At 39.9% G+C, this 20,419-nt stretch overlaps 1 protein-coding gene across 7 annotated transcripts in view; it reads left to right on the top strand.

The window, feature by feature from the left end:
• The window catches only part of DTNBP1 (dystrobrevin binding protein 1), a 156,201-nt gene that overhangs the window by 88,537 nt on the left and 47,245 nt on the right, over window positions 1-20,419 (top strand). For all 7 annotated transcript variants that reach the window (XM_004382978.2, XM_023737474.1, XM_023737475.1 and 4 more), the window contains one exon: window positions 7,692-7,714. In XM_004382978.2, coding sequence (XP_004383035.1) covers window positions 7,692-7,714 — 23 coding nt within the window. The remainder of the gene's footprint in view (window positions 1-7,691; window positions 7,715-20,419) is intronic.

Here is a 20,419-nt window from a genome sequence, read left to right as displayed (position 1 = left end):
CTTGCCCCTCTGGGCTTGCTCCATTCTTGTTGTGTGCCGTCGAGTCGACTCCAACTCATAGGGACCATATCTGACAGAGTGGAACTGCCCCATAGGGTTTCCTAGGCTGTAGTATTTAGGGAAGCAGATTGCCAGGCCTTTTCTCCCGCGGAGCCTCTGGGTGGGTTCACGCCATCGACCTTCCGGTTAGCAGCCCAGCGCTTAACCGTTGCGCCACGAGGGTTCCTTTGTGCTTGCTCAGGCATGGTTATATTTTTCTGTGGCTAACAAACATTTCTTACCTGTCTTCTACCATTTCTAGTCTTTATTTCTGAGTCAGAAAAATGGCCGTGTAATTGTTTAAAGGGCAGGAGCTCATTTGGTCCTGGAGAAGTTTGATGTCGGATTTCAAAGAGGGGTGTTTGCCTCCAGAGTGAGCAACATTTTTCTTTCTCTCTGGAAGTTTCATATCATTTTTTTGTTTATTACCAAATCTTATTTTTATACTAATATCAAACAAATGCTTTATTGTCATGTAAAACAACAAATTACATCTTTGAGGAAAAGAGGATAGAAGTTGATACACAGCTATAAAGGCTTAATTCAGTTCGACTTGAAAACGTATCAGTTGACATCATAGTCTGGTTTTACATGGGTTTAAAAAAGATGAAACACAGTCTTTAAAATTATAAAATAAATGAAACATTGGACTGATTCAGGGCAAGTTAAAACACTATTTTATCTCATCAGTGAAATTTAAAAAATATTTATCACATAATTACTTTTAAAACTAACAGCCCAGGTACATGGCACGCCACAGTTAAATTTATTTAATGGAGAAGGAAAGATTGTATAAAGGTTGTATAATATTAAGATATTGATAAAAGAGTGAGGCCATGATGTTCTTATATATTTAATCTATATGTTCTTAGGTTTTTAGGTAGCTAAATCTGTTGACAAATGGAGCCTTACTTACCTGATCTCTTGAAACTGCCCTTTCTTGACCTTCACAAGTATCCTAAATTCTCTCCTCTTTCTCAGGTTAGTTTTTAGTTTTCTTTGTAGGTGCCTTGATGTTGGGGTTCTCTTGCATTCCGTTCTTGGATATTGCTCCCTAGACACTCTGCCATATCCTTGGCTCATCTACCACCTATATGGTGATCATTGTCTTCAGTTCAGGCCTCTCCTTTACCTTCAGAACTAGTTGGCATCTAGACATTTCTCCTTGGATATTTCCAACAAACGTCTCAAGTGCAGCATGTCCAAAATTATCTTCCACAGCGAAACTGACCTTTTCGTGTCTCAGTGAGGCATCGCCATCTGTAGATTTACCCAGTCCACAAACACGGAGTCTTCATAATCTCTCTCTCTTCTACCATCTCCACTTAGTTCCCAGTCCAATATTTCCTTTTCTTATCTTTCTCTACTGATCCTTTCTGGCATCAAGCCCAGAGCCCTCAGTTACAGTGATAGTCTCCTAAATAATCTTCTTGTTTATAATCTTGTCCCCTAACCCATTTGTGTGGTTGTCAGAACGTTCATTTTTTCTAAAATGCAGATATGATTAGACTTAACATCTTCAAGATAAAAATTAAGTTATGATGATGATGAAGATAACATTGCTGAGTATTTACCATATACCAGGCTTTGTGCTTACAAACTTTAATCTTAAAAACCTTATGAGAATTCAATTCTCATAATGACCATTTGAATAGGTGTGATTTCCTCTTTTACCAATAAGAAAAACGAAACAAGAGGAGATTAAATAATTTGCTGGGGATTGCTGAGCCAGGAAGTGGCAGAGCTAGACCAGAACCAAAGTTTTTCTGACTTCAGAGTCTATTCACAACCTTTATATAGTAGACTGTCTCCACACAAAGCCATTCACACTCTGGGTTTGGATGCCATGGAGCATGAAAACGATCTTGTTTCTTCTTGTGCACTGACCATTTTAGCTCTTAGGACTGGCTCATTTTAAACATGGGCAACCAGGGTTTTTCAGTGATCAGGCCACTTGATCAGGAATACATCTGTAGATGGGATGCGTGATTTTTTTTTTTTTTTTTTTACACCTACCTTCCACCCTATAACCACAAACCCACCAGGCCTATAAGGCTCCTCAGTTTCAGGTGGTACAGAATGACTGTAGAAGGCGGGGAAACACCAGACCACTGACTGGTGATAACGAGTGGTGGGGTGGTTCTTTTTTTTAGGAAGCTGGCTAGCCAATTTAAAAAAAAAAATCAGTAGTACAAAAGTATTATAAATTCTTTTAACAATTTTATAATATATATTTTTATCCATTTAGTTGTCACAGGCTAGTTGTTCAACACTTTCCAATACTCAGTTAGATTAAAAGTGTTTAACAGACCTGTTTTTGAAAATCACGAGACGTCTTCACGGGCACGTTGGGGTTTTTATCTCATGTTTATGTCAAAGATGGTGACTTTCAGCTTCGGTTTCCGCAGTTTTCTAGAAAGATTGTACTTACACAGAGCTGGGTGTGCCCAGACATTGCTCAGAAATTTGGGGGTGCTGGTGACTCCTTTCTCTAAGGAGACCTGGTAGTTTACTTAGATGACTTTCTGGTGGGTTAAAATGTCTCAGGTGGGCCCCAGCTTGCCTTCAGAGAGGCTGTGTTTGGCCCTTGAGCCGCATTCTGGGTGCTAAGGCCGCACACACTTGGGGTCAGGAGGCATGGGCTTGCTCTGGCTCTGTTCCTTGTTAGCTGTGTGGCCTTACAGCCTCAAGCCCCATTCTCCTTATATACTAAATGAGGATGATGATACCTACATAGGGTCATTGTGGGTGGTTTGAGATAATGTATATGAAGTGCCTTGTAAAGTATATGATGTACTGTGGGAATTCAATAAATTCCACTTACCCCTAACTCATTTTTCTGCTTGCTAACCGCCTCTCCCCACAATAAGCATGGTTTTCCAAATCAAATAGATTTTCTTGAAAAATAAGTTTATAAAAATTATCTTCTCACAAGTTTGAGTGGAATTTAATCCCTAGGTAAGTTAGTGCTGACATCCAGCCGGCCCATTTCCTAAGGACCTTCATTATCTTTTTGGGGTCCCCCAAGTCTTCTTTGTTGCCACATCTCTCAGATTCTTTTCAACTTTAAATGCCAAGATTCCAGTATCTGATCATCTTATTACTGTCTAAGCTTATGTTTGCCCACGGTAGATAAATGTATAAAATTAATTTATAATATATGACTAGCATGGTAGATAAGGGTTTTGTGCAGTTTTTACAGTGAGCTGGTTGGTTTTCAAGAGCTTTTGTTTTATAGACAGTGTTAAACATCCCTTCCTCTGTAACATCACCCCTGGGCAGGGTTTGCGTGGGTAACAAATGACAACAGGGACTTGTAAGGAACAGAAGGTCTTGAGAAAATTTACCTCAAGCTAGAAGAAGACTAAGTCCCCTCCAGCCCTTCTGCATCCGTCCACCAACAATTCCTTTCTACCCTGTCAGCCACAAACCCGCCAGGCCTGTAAGGCTGCACAATTTCAGGTAGTATGGCGTGACTGTAGAAGGCGGGGAAACACCAGACCGTGACTTGGTAATAACGAGAGGTAGGGCGGTTCTTTCTGAGAGAGATCTTGGGACATCTTTTCCCTGAACAGGTAGTCACAGCAATAGATTCTGTCCATCAGCCATAATGAAAGGACATTAAAGTGTGTTCTATACACTAATTACCCTTTAAAAAGATACCGCCTAATCACTTTCAAGTGTGAAGAAGAATACTAGAGTTGATTTTGAAGTTGGCATTTTGAATGTGGCATTTTGTCACATAGAATTATTGTGTTAGCTTTTTATTACGGGTTTTTCCTAGGGAAGCAGTTTAGTATTTCGAAGAGTGTGGTTCCATCTGCAAAATGATTGTGCTTATGGAGACATTTATCCAGTGGTTCTAGTCTATTAGGTTTGCATCTGTGAGTCTGATTTAGTTGATTTCTGCACAGAGACAGATTTAATACACTTCTCGTAACATTCCATATATTTATTTATTATGTGCTGCTTTCTTTTATTTTTGTTCTGCCCTCATAACTCACCTCCTGTAGAGAAGATGATAAAATAGCAATTTTACCCCTTGGAAATATTGTTAAGACTTTGAGTCTGGTGTTATTTGTTGAATGTTTTAGTTTCAGGGTTCGTTATGCTAAATTTTGTAAAAGCGTTTGCTAAACTGAGTAAGTTTTAAAATATGGTAAAATCTGAAAGAAGGCATTTCAATTCTTTCTACTGATTTAATCTTCTGAAAATACTATTAAACTATGAAAAATAAGCAACTCAGATATTTGAAAGTGTAAGCAACTAGAGCAAATTGTTATCAAATGAGATCATGTGTGACCAAACTTTGTAAGGTATAAAATATAATTACAGCAAGGACTTCTTTGAGGAAGCAGATTCTCTTAGTCACTCTGCAGCCACAGTCCTTGATAATTAGGGTGTGTCGAGTGTCTGTTGGGTCTGCTCTGCACGTACATGGCTTGGGGAAGGATGAGACACGGCTTGTGCCCTTCAGGAGCTCTACCTTCACGTTCTAGAGATGATATGCGCACAGAGAACCACATGAGGTGTTATCACACTGACAGAGGAAGTGCTGTAGGAGTGTAAATCAGGAAGAAATCTCCCGTTGGTGTCAAGGAAATCTTTGTGGAGAAGGTGAACTTGAAGTCCGTGTTACACTGGTTATTATCATATCTAAGAGAGTTTGAAGGAGAAGGACCAGAATTCACAACAGCTGCTTACCTGTGCGTTTTCGTGTGGTTAACTGAGAGCTGGTATGATACTCTGGTGAAGAGAGTGAGCTCTGGGACCAGCTCTGTTAACCTCTGTTTCATTCCCTCTTCTACAAAATGAGTATAAGTAATACTGCCTACCTCGTAGGGTTATTTTGAAGATTAAATAATTTAATAGATAGAAAACACCTCGGAAAATATCTGCCGTGTTACCGATAGATGTTACCTGTCATCATCATCAGTTATACCGGCCCTTCAAAGTTCAGTCCTTCTCCAGGAAGCCTTTCCTACCAAACCAGTGTATGGGTTGCCCCCGCCCCCCTCTGTTCCCAGAGTGTCCTCAGCATGTCATTGCTGTTGTTAGATGTGACCCCGTGTGACAGAATAGACTGCCTCATAGGGTTTTCTTGGCGATAATCTCTATGGAAGCAAATCGCCAAGTCCTTCTCCCACTGAGCTGCTGGGTGTGTTTGAACTGCCAGCCTTTCGATTAGTAGCTGAGCGCTTAACCGTTGCACCACCGGGGCTCGTTCAGCGTGTCATTACCAGAGCACTAATCAATGGCATTGATTTTCAATTGTTGCTTTACTTCCTTGAGGTTGTAAGGTGTGTATATGCCAAACCTTAGCATTACTCCTAACGATATTCCTAGTGTTTAATGAATTTTCGTTGAATGGATGATTTAATTCAATAAAGATTAAATATATTCAGTGTAAGAAGATGGATATTTTCACAAGGTTGATGGCAGTGATGATGGAGAGAAATGGATGAATTCAGGATATGTTTTGAGATATAATCGATAACATTTATTGATGGATTGGATGTGGAGAATGATGGCAGTGGAGAAATCAAAGCTCGGGCAGCTGAGTAATGACGTTAGTTGAGTGAGGCAGACCGGGAGAAGAGTAGGTTCTGTGTTGCAAATGTTGTTTGAGGAGCCTACTCTGCTTTTGAGTAGAGCTATCAAATGGGGAGTTGGATATGAGTCTGGAGCTCAAAGAAGAGATTAAGATGGGAAATATAAATCAGGAAGTCAGTAACACGTAGATGATATTTAAGGCTGCTTAGCTGGATCAGCTCACCTTGTGAGGGCATGTAAGTTCAGAAGAGAAGGCCCAGGACCACACCTGCAGCGCTCTAGCATTCAGTGGTCTGGAAGAGGGGTGGAGAAGCCAGCAAAAGAAACTGAGGCAGGAGAAAAACTAGAACAAAGTATCTCTAGGAATCGCCAGTTGGGTCAAATGCTGCTGAGAGATTAGGATGAAAAGTGAGAAGTAATCACTGGATTTGGCTGACCTTGACTCTGCAGTGGTGGGATCCAGAAGCCAAATTAGGATAGGTTCAAGCGTGAATGGGAAATGAGGGAGTAGAAATCATGGGAGCTAAATCCTCGAGTAGGCTAAAGGGGATGGGGATCCGGTCTTCAGCATCACCAGCTTTAGGTTTCCAGCCTTCCAGATTATTTCATGAAGTCCCAAACTGAACTCCCCCACTGCCCTCCAAAATCTGTTCCTCTTGCTAAGTTACCTGTCTCCAGTATTAATGAATTTTCCTTCCTTCCAGTGATCCAAGCTAGATAGACCCCAGGGTTTTTGTGTTCTTTTCCTTCCTCCATTTATCCCACGTAACCAGTTGCCATGGGCTGTTGAGTCTTCTCCAGGCATTGTTCACGTTGGACTCCTCCTCTTCATTGCTGTTGCCACTTATGCTGCTCTTGCCAGGCCTAATGAGCTGTTCTCCAGACTCCTCAGTGGTTACCTAAATACTGCCTACTTTTATCCTCTCTCTTGACAGTGCATCTGCCCATCACAGTGAGAAGGTTCTTCCCCAAGCACAGCTTTGCTCATGTTATTCTCCTGCTAATTAGCCTGGCCCTTAGAACCTTCCTCCTTACCTCCCACTACCTTCTCTGCATTCAGCCTGCTGCTGGGAAGTATTTACTGTTTCCTAAAGATAACCCGGCCTTTGGGCCTTCACTTTTCACCGTTACCCTGCTTGACCTGCTGTCCTCTCTCAAATCTTACACATCTTCCATATTTCCAAATGCTTAGTACCTCTAAGAAATGAGGGTGCACACCCTAAAAATGAGGAAGTTTTGGAACATAAGGGATATTGTGATGAACGGCGTTTAACACTGGTTTGAGAATTCAAAACATCTCTAGATTTTTAGTAAAATCAAGAGTACAAATAAAAAATAAACGTCTTATATTTTGATTGGGGAAGCAAAGTTCTACTAAATGAATTTAACCCCTTCAAAATTACTTTTTATTAGCACTGATAATGAGAAAGAAAAACTGTAAAATTAGAAGGGAAAACCTAAGCACAACTTGCTTTGACTTTTTTGTCAAAAAAATGCTTTGTTTTGTGTTTGTTCGTCTCTTTTCTCCTGCTGTACATTTTCCCCAGGAAACTTTGTATTTCAGCAGCATCTTAATTGGCATTGACAAAGTGAACAAACCAGAGGACTTCCCCAAGGCCTGACCCTTCACGGCGGGATGAACTGTGGACCGCACTCCTTTGATATGTGCCTTCCCCTTTTATTTCAAAGAGGAAATAACTGCTCCTGTTCTTGATAACTTCTACTTTAAAAAATCTTTAAAGTCTATTATTTAATATTTATCAATGGAGGGAATATTGTCTTAAATGCTTTTATAAACTGATTCTTATATATATGAGATGGCTCGTAGCTAGTGTTAAAATGCTGTGTTTTCTTGTTAGAGTTCTAATAGTTTAAATTTTGGTAGAATTTTTTTGAGCCATTAGTAGGGCAATAGCAGAAATAACTGAAAATAGTTGCTTTAGGTTAATTGTATTGATAATTTCAGTAAAGCATAATTGATATGTGAGCATTCAGAAATAACACTCGGCGTTTAAAGTACATAAATGTTTATTATAATGTAAGAGCAGTTTCCATTGAGAATGGATTGTTTTAAATTTGCGTTTTCTTTTTTCCTACAGGAAGGAACTTGAAACCTTCAAAGGTAATGTGTTTAATTCTTTCTGAAAAGTAGTTGAGAGCTAATTGGTGTCAGATGTTCTCACTTGATGATGGAAGAACTCATTCCTTTTTTAAAAAAATCTGTTCATATCGAAAAGTAAAAGTTTCCGTAATACTGTTTTTCAGGTTTTATTTCATCACGAGTGGTTTCGATCTTCTCCTTTAGCCATAAGCCATGCCTCAAGTGAGGGTCTCTGTTCATGGCCGTTATGGGTAGTATGTCAGGAAGGGGTCCTGCCAGCCTGGGGGTTGTTGAGAATCATTGTCCAAGAAGATTCCAGTCTCTGTTGTGGGAAAGATGGGCCCCATGGAGAGGAGATGGTGATAAAGATGAAGGTGTGTCCCTGCAACGGACCTGGCAGGTCACTTGGACCCTCCTAGATGTTTTCCATACTGGGACTCACACTGCCACTACCTTGTAACTTTGATTAAGTCTCATACCTTTTTCAGGCTCAGTTTTTCCATCTGTAAAATTAGAGGTGCTAACAAAATATATTCTGCGATTCTGAAATCACCCAGTACTTAGGGAACTTCTGAAGGAGGAGCGTGGAAGAATAATTCTTGGTCATGTTGTGCCTGACTGGTCATGGAGAAGCACTAGTGGAGAATAGGGAAAACCACAGGCTTTCCAGAAGCTCAAGGCCTTCCCAATTTGCCATTTTTCAGTTGTTTCTAGTTGCCACAAAGTTGGCTCTGACTCCTGGTGACCTTACATAGAACGGAATGTTGCCTGGTCCTAGACCATCTTCACGGTCATGGGTATGTTTGAGTCTGTCGTGCCAGTCCGTCTCATTGGGGGTCTGTCTCATTTTTGCCGACCCTCTTCTTTACCAGACATCTTGTCCTTTTCTAGGGATTGGTCTTTCCTGCTGGCATGTCCAGTGTAAGCAAGACGCAGTCTTTCCATCCTTATTTCTAAGGAGCATTCTCCTTACATTCTCTCTCTTTACATTCCTAGTTACTCATTTGCAGTGAAATAATAAGAATCACCATTCTGAGGGAGACTTATTTCAGTGAGCAGGAAGACTTCAATTCAGGGCTGTGAACAGGTTCCTTCCTGTTTGAACCCCTGCTGCGAATTTGCATTTCCACCCCAGATGTACTAAACCAAAATCTACGTTTTAACAAGATCTCGAGGTGAACACGTAAACTTTGAGAACCCCTGCTCTACTAGTGGTTCTCAGAGCTGGTCCCTAACCAGCAGGATTAGCATCACCTAGTTAGGAATGCAAATTCTTAGCAGGGCTTGGAACCCGAACAAACTGGTTTGAAGTCCTGCTTGAATTACTTATTAAATCCCTTCTGATTTAATTGTTTCAAGCTTATTATATTTCATGTGTAAACTAGCATTGACTTTTAGATTTACTAAAAATAATTAAATACATTCTGGTGCATCATTCTTAGTTGAATTGTTTATGTGTTTGATTTGTTTGATTGTTTTAGAAAAAATGACTGACCTTCAGGGAAAAAGGTGTAAGGGCTTATTCCTAGTATGGGTACAAGTGAACAGACTTGTTTTGGCTCCATTTGTGTTTGACTGACTGCAGTTGTGGTTACTGATTAAGTTCACGGTCAGCTTGTTGAGGGTAAATGATCACGTGATACAGTATGTTCTCATGGCTATCATTGTTCTTATTCAGTTTGTGAATCACTGCCCATGGACATTATTTTTCAATAGCAGTTTGAAATCCTGACAAAATGATTTTTTCTCTCTCTTTCTCTCTTTTGGTTGTGTAGTTTAGCATCTTGTGTAACAGTAAGAGATGGGGGAACCAATCAAGTTAATACAGAAAGACAGGCAGGGACACAGATTGTGTAAAATGTCAGTTTTATTTCCCTCTCAGTACTGAGATGTTCTTTCTTATAGTATGACAGTATTCACAGAATAAGAAGAAAAAACCAGCAGTATGCAAAAGATTGGGTAGAGTTGCACACTACTTGATAGAATAATTCGATTTCCGCTACAATATCTTGTTTATACACACATCCCTAATTAGATGCCCCATTTAATAGCTGTCAGATCCACCCACAGGCCAATTAAAGCTCTCAACTTTGAATAAACCCTAAATTGATTATTGTATCTTATCTATTTTTTAAAATATCAATATTCATTAACAGTTGTTTCCTCTTGAGTATTCTGCTAATATTTCAAAAGCATGAATTATATGTAATGAGAAAAAAAGAAATATGACTACTCTTCTAAGGTATTCTTGGAGAAAAAAAAATTATTCAAACATACTGTAACAATATTATTATTTTTCGAACATTGCCTTTGTTTTCCTTTTTCAAAGTTCAGGAAAACAAAAAGTGTTACTTCCTCTGATTGTGTGTGCGTGTGTGTGTGTTTTGCCCCAACTTTGGTTGTATTTAGCAGCTCTTTTCTAAGTTGGGGAAAAACTAGATTTGATTCTGACCCATAGCAAGCCCTGTAGGACAGAGTAGAACTGCCCCATAGAGTTTCCAAGGAGCATCTGGTGGATTCGAGCTGCCAACCTTTGGTTAGTAGCCGTGGCTCTTAACCACTACGCCACCAGGGTTTGGGGTTACTAACTTTGGGTTTGGAAAGCCTGGTGGCATAGTGGTAAAGAGCTATGGCTGCTAACCAAAACGTCGGCAGTTCAAATCCACCAGGTGCTCCTTGGAAACTCTATGGGGCAGTTCTACTCTGTCCTTTAGGGTCACTGTGAGTCTGAATCGACTCGATAGCAACGGGTTTTAAAGTTAATACAGGTCGGTATCCCTCACTGAGTTCTGGGTTCTCCCATCTGTATTCCTTTGAGGTTAATGAGTTAGGTCCACCCTTCACTTACGCCGCGTATGGCGGATCTCTACAATATTATTAAAACCGGTGGTTTATATTTTACTATTAGCCGTGGGAAGGTTTTCTATCTTCCCCAAATACCACATTCCTTTAAACTTTCCACTGACAGTCACTCGAATATTAGGCTGTAAAGAGAGGAAAATAGGATCTTAAAAGTCCTAATTTTATCTTTTTCCATGGGGAAGGAATTTCATTATTGTAAGCACATGTAAAGTAACTAAACGTTTCACAGTCCTTAAAGACGTAGGAAATTGGCCGTGAATAGACATTCGTATTGTTCAGGAATTACTGTTTTTCCAGTTTAATTTTTAAAATAGATTATCATCCCATGAATAACTCTTAAAATTACTTTTAAGGTTTTTTGTTTCAAGTGTAAGTCTAGAAATATTGTACCACTGAAAAGAGTAGAGGTAAAAATATCCAGGATCGGTATCGTTCTTACTGCCCTGGGGTTCCTGATGTTACGTGTCTTTAATGTGCAGACTTGGTCTTTGACCCTCACTGAAGTGCCTCTTCGCATTAGCCATCATTCTCCTTTTTCTCGGTAAAACAACACAGACTGATACCCGTAGAGTGCTGCGTGCTCATGACGGACAGACTGCTCTCCGATGTATCCAGATACTTCTGCTTCCACCAGTTCAGAGTGAGCTGTGTTTGCTCCTGAACTCATTTATGCTAGAGTTACATGCAATTTAATATGAGATAAAATGATGAAACCTCAGTGTTAAGGAGAATTGTTTGTGAGAAAACTAAATTGACTGCTTTGGAAAGACAGTCTAGGTAAGTAGCTTTTTAAAAAATTGCTGGAAAAGGCATACTTAAGAATTAGAAAAGATTTGGGGAAAAAATCATAAAAATCCTGCAGGATTCTGTACACAGATTGTACAACATGTCTTAAATTTCTGCTCTACTTTAAAGAAGTAGACTGAAAATTTTACCAGGGCACTGTGGACGGTGGTTTATGGAAGAATCGTCAGTGGGACCTATGCTGAAAGAATTTATGAATTTTTTTTAAAAAGTTTGGTTATATTTTAAACTAAAATGTTTGTTATGTATATTTTAATGGGTTCCTATGTTAACTGCTTTTTAAAAAATTAAATGACCAATATAGGTCCCAAATGTATTATAATAAGAGGTGTAGTCCCCTACTTAATATCAAATTACCTGATCATGTCAGAAATGGGACTGGCCCGTGGAAAAGGCAGCTGAAGCCTGCATGAGTATGACGTGATCACATTTAAGATTTAGCTCTCAGAAACAGAGCCAGTGACAGAGACCAGGCTAGAGTGCAGAGAAATAGGAAATCCAAGACAACTCAGTGACTAGAAATCTCAGAAAGGAGAAGATTTGAAGGAGAAATGGGTATCAGCGATAGAAGTGATAGAGAAGTTGAGCAGAATGGGAGATGATGAACAGGTAGTCCGTGATCTGAGAGAGCTGTTGGTAGAGGGAGAATCCAGATTGCATATCAGAAGTGTGCGTATGAGAAGTTAGGAAATAAAAGCTGCGTGAACTGTTCTTTTATGGACTGAAGGAAAGAAATGAAAAGATAACCTCAGATAGAATCAGGGTCACGGTCAGGGAAAAAGGTGAAATTGAAGATGTTAAAGGAGGTGACTGCAATCCCAGAGAAGACAGAAAGACGTGATATCCTGGTAGGTCATCCTTCTCTTTCTCTGAAACCCTAGAGAAGGAGGATGGCTGATAATACAGCGGAAAATTGACGTGGAGGGGGTGAATCATTTTTGAGAATCCACATGAGAAAGGATAGTGAATTCTGAGCTAGGCTCAGAAGCCAAAGTAAAAGCCAAAACCAATATACTTTGGTTAATACATGGTTGGGAATTGGAAGAACATATATGATGGTCCAGCAGGGATGTTCATCTTGGATGCTAATGGAAGCGTGATGAAAGTGCTGGGCTGTGGAGTTTAGGCTGGAGAGGAGAGGCTTGACCAGACCAGCAGAAGAAGCAGGATTTGGGGTACTAGAGATGGTGTGTATCATAAAGACCAAGAACATTTTCAGTACTTGAGGTGGGTCTTGGGGTCAAAAAAGGGAATTTCAGTTTGAAATTTTGAAGGTAGAGCAATTCTCAATGACTAAGATGGTTACATTTCAAGTAAAAATAGAAGTCATCGAATTGAAGAAGTGATCTTAAACCAAAGAATTCAGAGGCTAAGTTAGGAGTCTCGCTTGATTGGATGACTCTTGGATATGGATTTTACATACTACTGGCATGGGCAGCCCTTGGGCAGTTTCAGATCTGGATGATGATAATAGATGTTAAGCTTGAGTAGAGTTTGTTGTTTCACTTCGAGAGTTAGCTTAACGTTTAAGGCCTTAACTATTCAGCAGTCATTTGACAGCAGTTATGTGATGGGGACTCAGTTCGGGTGATGTGGTGATGGCTCTGACAAAGCCTCTGTCCGCAAGGAGCTCACAGGCTTAGAGAATAGAAAAGCAAATTGAATTTTAATACACTCTAAGAAAATGTTGGTGGTGGTTGCCATCGAGTTGACTTTGACTCGTGGCGACCCCATCTGTGTTAACGTAGAACCGTGCTCCATGGAATTTCCAAAGCTGATTACCAGGCTTGTCTTCTGATGGGTGAGTTCGAACTGCCAACCTGTCTGCTAGTAGTCGAGTGCCTAACTGTTCGAGCCACCTGGGGTCTCCTTACTATAAGAATATACTGCAGTGGAAATAAGCAGACTAAGATGGAAGCAATTGACTATTTAGAGAGAGGCATTGATGCTGAGCTGGATCTGAATGATGAGTGCTCACCAGGCTGAAGAGGGATGAGCAATTGCAAAGATGCAGAGATGTTTATTTCAAGAATATAAGCTGAAATGTAATTTCTCAGTGGGTTTGGGTTTTGGACGGGAGGGAACTACAAATAATTTGTTATGGCTGAAGCATCTGGTGTGTGGGGTGAGGTGGTGAGAGATGGAGGTGGAGACGTAGGCAGGGAACAAACGATAGAGCCTTTCGTGTCACGCACAAGACTGTGGACTTCTTCCTTTGGGACAGTTTTCTCCAAAGAGAAATGCAAGTTTGCAAGACAACAGAAGTGGAGAAGAAAATTGGAACTTCTATTTATGTTTCTTTTTTTTGCCATCCTTTTAAATGTCTGTTTTTGTGTATATTATGTAATAAATGAATACAGGAATCTGTGCATATGGTGTGTAAACATACGCATTTGGGGTGCACATTAGGAATTTGTCTCTGAGATGGTTGCATGATCAAAAATCTGAAGGTCACTGTTGTAGCTGATCGAGCCGGAGTGGGAGAACCCAGAGGGTTTTGCTCAGGGTAGCAGGATCAAATTTACGTTTTAGAGCAAGTTTTCTGGCATCCATATAGAAGTTAGATCAAAGAAGAGCAAGTCTAGAGTAAGAGAAGCTAGTTAGAAAACTATGAGAAAGATTTGAATTATGGTAGCGGTAGTCAGAATGGAGAGAAGGACAGATTTAAGAAGGTAAAACAAGAAGAACTTGATGGCTGCTGTGAGGAGCCTAGGATGGACTCCCAGGATTCTGGCCAGGACGTTTGGCGAAATGGTGTTTCCATTAACCAGCGTATGTAGTAGGGGTAAAAGAGCAGGTTTGATAGTGAATGCTGTTGATTTTATTTTATTTTTTTTTTTGGGGGGGGGAGGGTAGAAGTATCATTTTATTAATGACTTCAGGCAAATGCCCAGTAAACTCCACCAAAGTTTCAAAGCATTTTGGTGTCAGCTAAATTGAAAAATACTTTTTAAAAACTGTTCTGTTGAGGTCTGATTTACATCCCACAAGATCAGCTATGTTAAGTTGCAGTTCAGTGGTTTTGAGTCAACGTGTGGGCTTCTGGCGGCCGTCACCGCAGTGCTGTTTCAGAACATTTCTGTCACCCACAACGATCCCTTTCTACCTGTTGGCAGTCAGTCCCTGCTCCCACTTCCAGCCCCAGGAAATCATAAATCAGCTTTCTATCTCTATAGATTTGCTTTTTCTGGACATTTCATTAATTTTTAATACATTTGTAGAGTTGTGTAACTATCACCACAATCCAGTTTTAGAGCATTCCCATCACCCCAGAAAGTTCTTCGTGCCGGTTTGCGTTCAATCTCTGTTCCTGCTGCCAGCCCCAGGTGACCACTGGTGTGTTTTCTGACTCTGTAGATGTGCCTTTTCTGGACATTTGATATGAATGGAATCATACGATATGTGGTCGTTTTACATCTGGCTTCTGTTACTTCAGATAATATTTCTGAGGTTCATCTGTGTTGTAGTGTATGTCAGGAGATTGTTCCTTTTTATTTTTTAATATTCAGTTATATGAATATACCGTATTTTGTTTATCCGTTCACTAGTTGATGGACATTTGGATTGTTTCCAGTTTTTGACTTTTACGAATAGTAGTGCTATCAGCATTCGTGTGCAAGTCTTTGTGTGGACATATGTTTTCATTTTTTCTTGGGTTAGTAGCTAAGAGTGGAATTTCTGGGTCAGATGGTTAAGTTTTATGTTAAACTTTTTAAGAAACTACCAAACTGTTTTCTAAAGTGGTTGTACCGTCTGTATTCCCACCAGCAATGTGTGAGGGTTAGAGCTTCCCCTCATCCCCGCCAACACTTGTTATTGTGGCTCTTACGTTTAAATCTATGATCCATTTTTTTCCTGTGATCCATTTAAGTCAATTTTTGTGTATTGTGTGAGATAAGTGTTTTTTTTTTTTTACATACTGATATTCAGTGGTCTAAGAACCATTTGTTAAAAAGATTGTCTTGTCTCCATTTAATTGCATTGACAACTTTGTAGAAAATCACTTGATAATACCTGTAAGAGTTTATTTCTGGACTGTCAGATCTGCTCTTTATTGTCCATACTGCACTGGCTTGACTACTATAGCTTTGTATTAAGTTTTGAAATCGGGAAGTATAAGTCTTCCAACTTTGTTCTTCTTTTTCAAAATACATTTGAATATTTTAGATTCTTTGATTTCTGTATAAATTTTAGGATCAATTTGTCAATTTCTAAAAAGTGTACTGGGATTATAATAGCAATTGCATTGAATCTATAGATAATTTGGGGAGAATTGCCATTTTAGCAATCCATGAACATGGACTGTTTCTCTGTTTATTTAGATCTTGATTCTTCCCAGCAGTGTTTTGTAATTTTCAACATAAAGTATTATGCTTCTGTTAAATTTATTCCTAATAAATTTATGTTTATTAAACACGTTACGTATGTTTTTTAAGTAAAGATAATTTGTTAGGAAAACTCTGTCTTGAGCATTTTAAATTCAGGGTGTCTGAGACATTACAGGTAGAAGTGTCCAATGGACAGTTGGACCTCAGGAGATAGATCTGAGCTCAGTCTGGGAGTTGTCAGCATGTAGATAGGAATGGAAGGCTTGAGTTTGGATGGAGTTTCCCGGGGAGAGCAGGAAGAATGAGGAGAGATGAAGATGGATGGAATCTAGGAAGCACCAACACTCACAGGACAGGTGCAAAAAAAGAGGAGCTGCTTAAATGGAGGCTGAGAACAGTCAGCCGCCGAGGTAAGGGAAGAGTGTGGTGGTAAAGCTAAGGGAGGAGAACGTGTCAGGGAAATGTCAAGAAGCAGTGTCACATTATTGCAAAGGGCACAGTGAAATACAGTCTGCGAAGGCTCATTTAATGTGGCGATTAAGAGCTAATTGGTGACCTTAATAAGAACAATTTCAGCAGCATGGGTGTGTGTATAGAAAGTGCACATGCCCTTGGCGTGCAAGTTGAAAACAAGGTGGCAAAGGATGAGGAGATCAGTGGAATGTTCTGCCTTGTTTACCCTCCTGACCCTGGCGTTTGGCACATTGGTTCTTACTGAACATTTGAGTGACCAAGTCAGTGAATGAGGAAGTAGAGACCTTGCTTCAAAAACTAGGGCTAAGGGGAGGAAGAATAGAGGCTAGAGGAAAGGGTTTTCTTTTTTTTAATTTGAGTGAAACTCAAGTGCATTTGTATGAAAAGGGAAAAGAGGCAGCAGACAGTGGGAGGTTGATTGGTGAAGCTGTGATCCAGAGCTGACCGTAAAACAGGGAAAGACTGCTCAGTGTCTGTAACTGCTGGAGTTGTGATGATTTAAGATACTTATTAAAAATACATAGCATATTTCAAGTCACTGGTTAGTGTGTGCTGAATTCGAAGGAACCTTTAGGCTAGAGCTACAGTAAAAATGAGATGAGGGAAATTTAAAGATCCTTTATGTGTCAGGAAATGGACTATATCCTTGATATTTGTGTTTTTTTTACTTTCAGATAGCAAGGTTTCTTCTCTGTTTTGCTATGTTAATAATGCAACTTGGTTTCAGATGGGTTTAGTGTGTTTTCAGCCTCCTCCCCCACCCCCCCCTTGGAGCAGCATTTGGTACGGTCCAGATTTGTGCATACATCTTTGTACACCAGAGCCCCTGAGAGCTTGCACTGGGCTTTTATAGAGGCAGTAGATTCCAATGTCCATCTGTTTAAGCCGTCGGAAGAAAATTACCAGGCTTTCTACAGTTTCTCTGGAAAAACCTGCTTCCAGCGTCCGCCTGGCTTCCTTTGTTCTCCGTCCAGAGGATGCGCGTCAGTGGAGCTGCGTGGTGACTGGAGGCTCCCCTCGCCCAGCACCGAACTGCTGTGTACTTGTCAGTTCCCACACCCATGTCATCTCCCGGACCCACCGAACATAGTCAGAGGAGTCCCTGTAGGTGGAACTTTATTTCATGTTTTCCTTCTCTGCTTTTCTTTAAAAAGCTGAACTCCGTGCTTGGGTGCATTGCAGTATTTATTTGCATGCCGTGCAGATGATATGTTGTTAAAAAAGCAGAAATTAAATTTCAACTTGATTTTAACCTATAAGCAGTACGTTTTAACGAGAGCATTGTTAGCTTCTTTACACTACCAAGAGGTAGTAATTCATTAATACCAAGCAAGTTAAAAATGTTGCATGGAAATCTAGGACTTTTGCTTTTATAATACTGTCTTGTTACCTAGCAGGTGAAATTCATCAGACAGACATTTTAATGAGGCAGCATTTATATTAAAAGCTAAATGTAAAATACCGAGAAGGTGATGCCAGCTGTTTTAATAATGATCAGCTCTCACGGTCGCAGCGCCGTACAACCAGCTCAGCATCCCTTGGGCTAGTGTGTTCATTTTCTAAGAAGCAGTGAATGTAGTTCAATATGTGGGCCACATCTAATGATACTGTCAAGTTAAAATTTATTCCATGCTACTGTACGGGTTAATCTAAAATGGCTCATTTTCCAAATGAATTCTGAAAATGTCAGAATGTTTCATACAAGTTAAAGATACATATATTCTTTGTATAATTACAGAGCTCCAGTGTGCTCTTTTATCACCTGTTGGCCAGAGGCCGTGGTTTTAGTGGGGATCTGTATGTGGTGTTTTTATAGATACATTATGCAAGGATATTGAACTTTGGAACTTACTGCAGAAAGTTTTACCTTAAATATTGCTGGATTTTTGTTGAGTAATTTATTATTCTATCAATGGAGATAAATGAGGAATAACTTTAAAATGCCATATTATGCCTTTAAATTGGTATATGCTGTGACATGCTATGTGCCCTGCCCTGTCAGGTACAAGTCGACTTGTTTTCAGAGGAAGAAATGAAAAGAAGGGCATGTGGTCCCTCACTTCTCATCCTGCCACATTAATCTGTTGTTGAGATTACAGATTAGAAGGTCAGTCAAACTGGAACTGAAGGAAAACTTCCTTCTTTTTCTCCCTCTCTCGTGTTTAGTGTTGCAGAATGTAGCCAAACCCAAGCTCGTTTAGCTGAGACAGACATACCATTACCTGAAGCACAATGATTGCTCAGGAATTCATTATAAAACTGGAGCACAATGGAGCGAAATTCTAACTGGAGGTATCACTACATCCTTGTTCTCTGTGAAGTGTCCAGGGAAAAACTGGGAAGGATGCAGGTGGTGAGAACTTTATTGTTTCTTTTTAAAGGAGTTACAGGGAATGTAACCAACGACACGTTTCCCTTTTCTTCCCTCATCATATTATCTTGACCTAATGGTTCTGAGAGAAAGATGTGAATGTGGTGTAATCTGGCATTACATTAAAAAAATTCTTGATTATTCATTTAAGAAATTGTTCCCTGAAAATTTTTATTTGTCGGTGAATACTGGCAAGATTTTTAAAGTTTCTGCTGTTGTTTAGCAGTGTAAAATTTTTCACATGTAATTATCTGAGTATATATTCGTTTTTAAAAAGCTGGCTTATGTTTCTATGTTAGTGTTTACATAAAGTTAGTATCTCTGTCTTTCAGTACAGAAATATTTATATCCTGTCTGTTAATTTTGGTTCCAGGACAGTTTATTTTTAAGACCTAGTTGATTCTTTATCCTGTTACCCTTTCGTGAGATGTCATATCGGCATGACCTGATAAATCACCCGAACTTTCTAAAATGAAAGGGAATTAATGCTCTCACAGCTCGTTTAGGTATTAAACTGCACAAAAAATAGTCTTGAGATTAGGGTTGTGATGCGTAAGTGTTACCTTTCTGTGATTTCTTATAATGATTACATACCACTATTGTATGAGCAATAATTATAGCAATAGAATAGTTTAGAAATGTATCAAGGTGATTTTTTTGTTGTCTATCGCGTACATTTGGCATCGTGAACAAATACAGCTATTTTGTTTCATTACCTTTTCGCTGGAACATGTTATAAACTTGACAGCAAAAATTATACCTTTCAGAAAACTAAATTCCACTACCACAAAAAGAAGAGGTCTGTGAAGATTGTACCTGTCAGCCTCAAAAAGAGGTTTTGTCTGTTAAATTCATATGGAGCTTCATGATTTTGTCTCAGCTCTTTGGAGGCTGATACTGCAGAATAGCCTGTGGGATCTTTAAAGAGTTCTGCCGATTCAACTGTTACTGGCAGCTGATGGACGGTGTGGGTCCTCAGAAGACTGGCAGTTGCCTGATGGTTTTTATGGATTTCCAGGGCAAGGGAGCCGGCCAGGGGCCAGCTGACCTGAGGGACTCTCTCTTGTACTTAAATAGTCATCTGGGTTTCCTTGTAGAGGTATGCTCATGGGAAGCAAACGAAAAAACCAAACCCGTTGCCATGGAGTTGCTTGCAACTCATGGCGACCCCATGTGTTACAAAGTAGAACTGCTCCGTAAGGTTTTCTTGACTATAATCTTTATGGAAGCAGATTGCCAGGCCCTTCTTCTGCAGCACCACGGGGTGGGTTCAGACCTCCAACCTTTAGGTTAGTAGACGAATGCAAATAATGTGAGCCACGCAGAGACCTGTCGTGCTCATGGGAAGGAGACCATAAATAAAGGTGTTTGAAGTTTGGTTAATTTTGACTATTTGAGAACTAAAGCGGTGTTTAGGTAAGGCAAATAACTCCTGAAACATGGAAATAGGATTGAGCTGTTCAAGTCACTTCTCTGTTTTTTTTTTTAAGTGTTATTTAAAGTATTTGTGTAAGACAAAAAATATTAGGATAGGATACTTATTAAGATGCTGTTCACTTTCAGGTTCCTAATTCCTGTTTTGAAAGCTTGTAAGCACCGTATTTTTCCGTAAAGAACTCGCACCTTCTACGCTTTTTTGCCAGCGACTCCCTCCCACTGCGAGGTATTTTTGTAAGTGCCCACTATGCCAGTATTTTTTACATGTTGCTGTAAAAAAATGTTCATCGTGCACTTATAAAAGTATCTTGGGGGAGGGCATGGTTGGGAAACGTAGAAGGTGTGCATTGTTTGCACAAAAATACGATACTCTGGTTTTAGATAAAGGTGCCCTGGTGGTGCAGTGGTTAAGCATTCAGCTGCTAACTGAAAGGTTGGTGGTTCGAACCC

The sequence above is a fragment of the Trichechus manatus genome, unplaced genomic scaffold (genome assembly GCF_000243295.1).
Source record: "Trichechus manatus latirostris isolate Lorelei unplaced genomic scaffold, TriManLat1.0 scaffold00103, whole genome shotgun sequence".
Classification (NCBI taxonomy): domain Eukaryota; kingdom Metazoa; phylum Chordata; class Mammalia; order Sirenia; family Trichechidae; genus Trichechus; species Trichechus manatus.
Note: the sequence above shows the minus strand (reverse complement) of the source record. Positions and strands in the feature narration are given on the sequence as shown.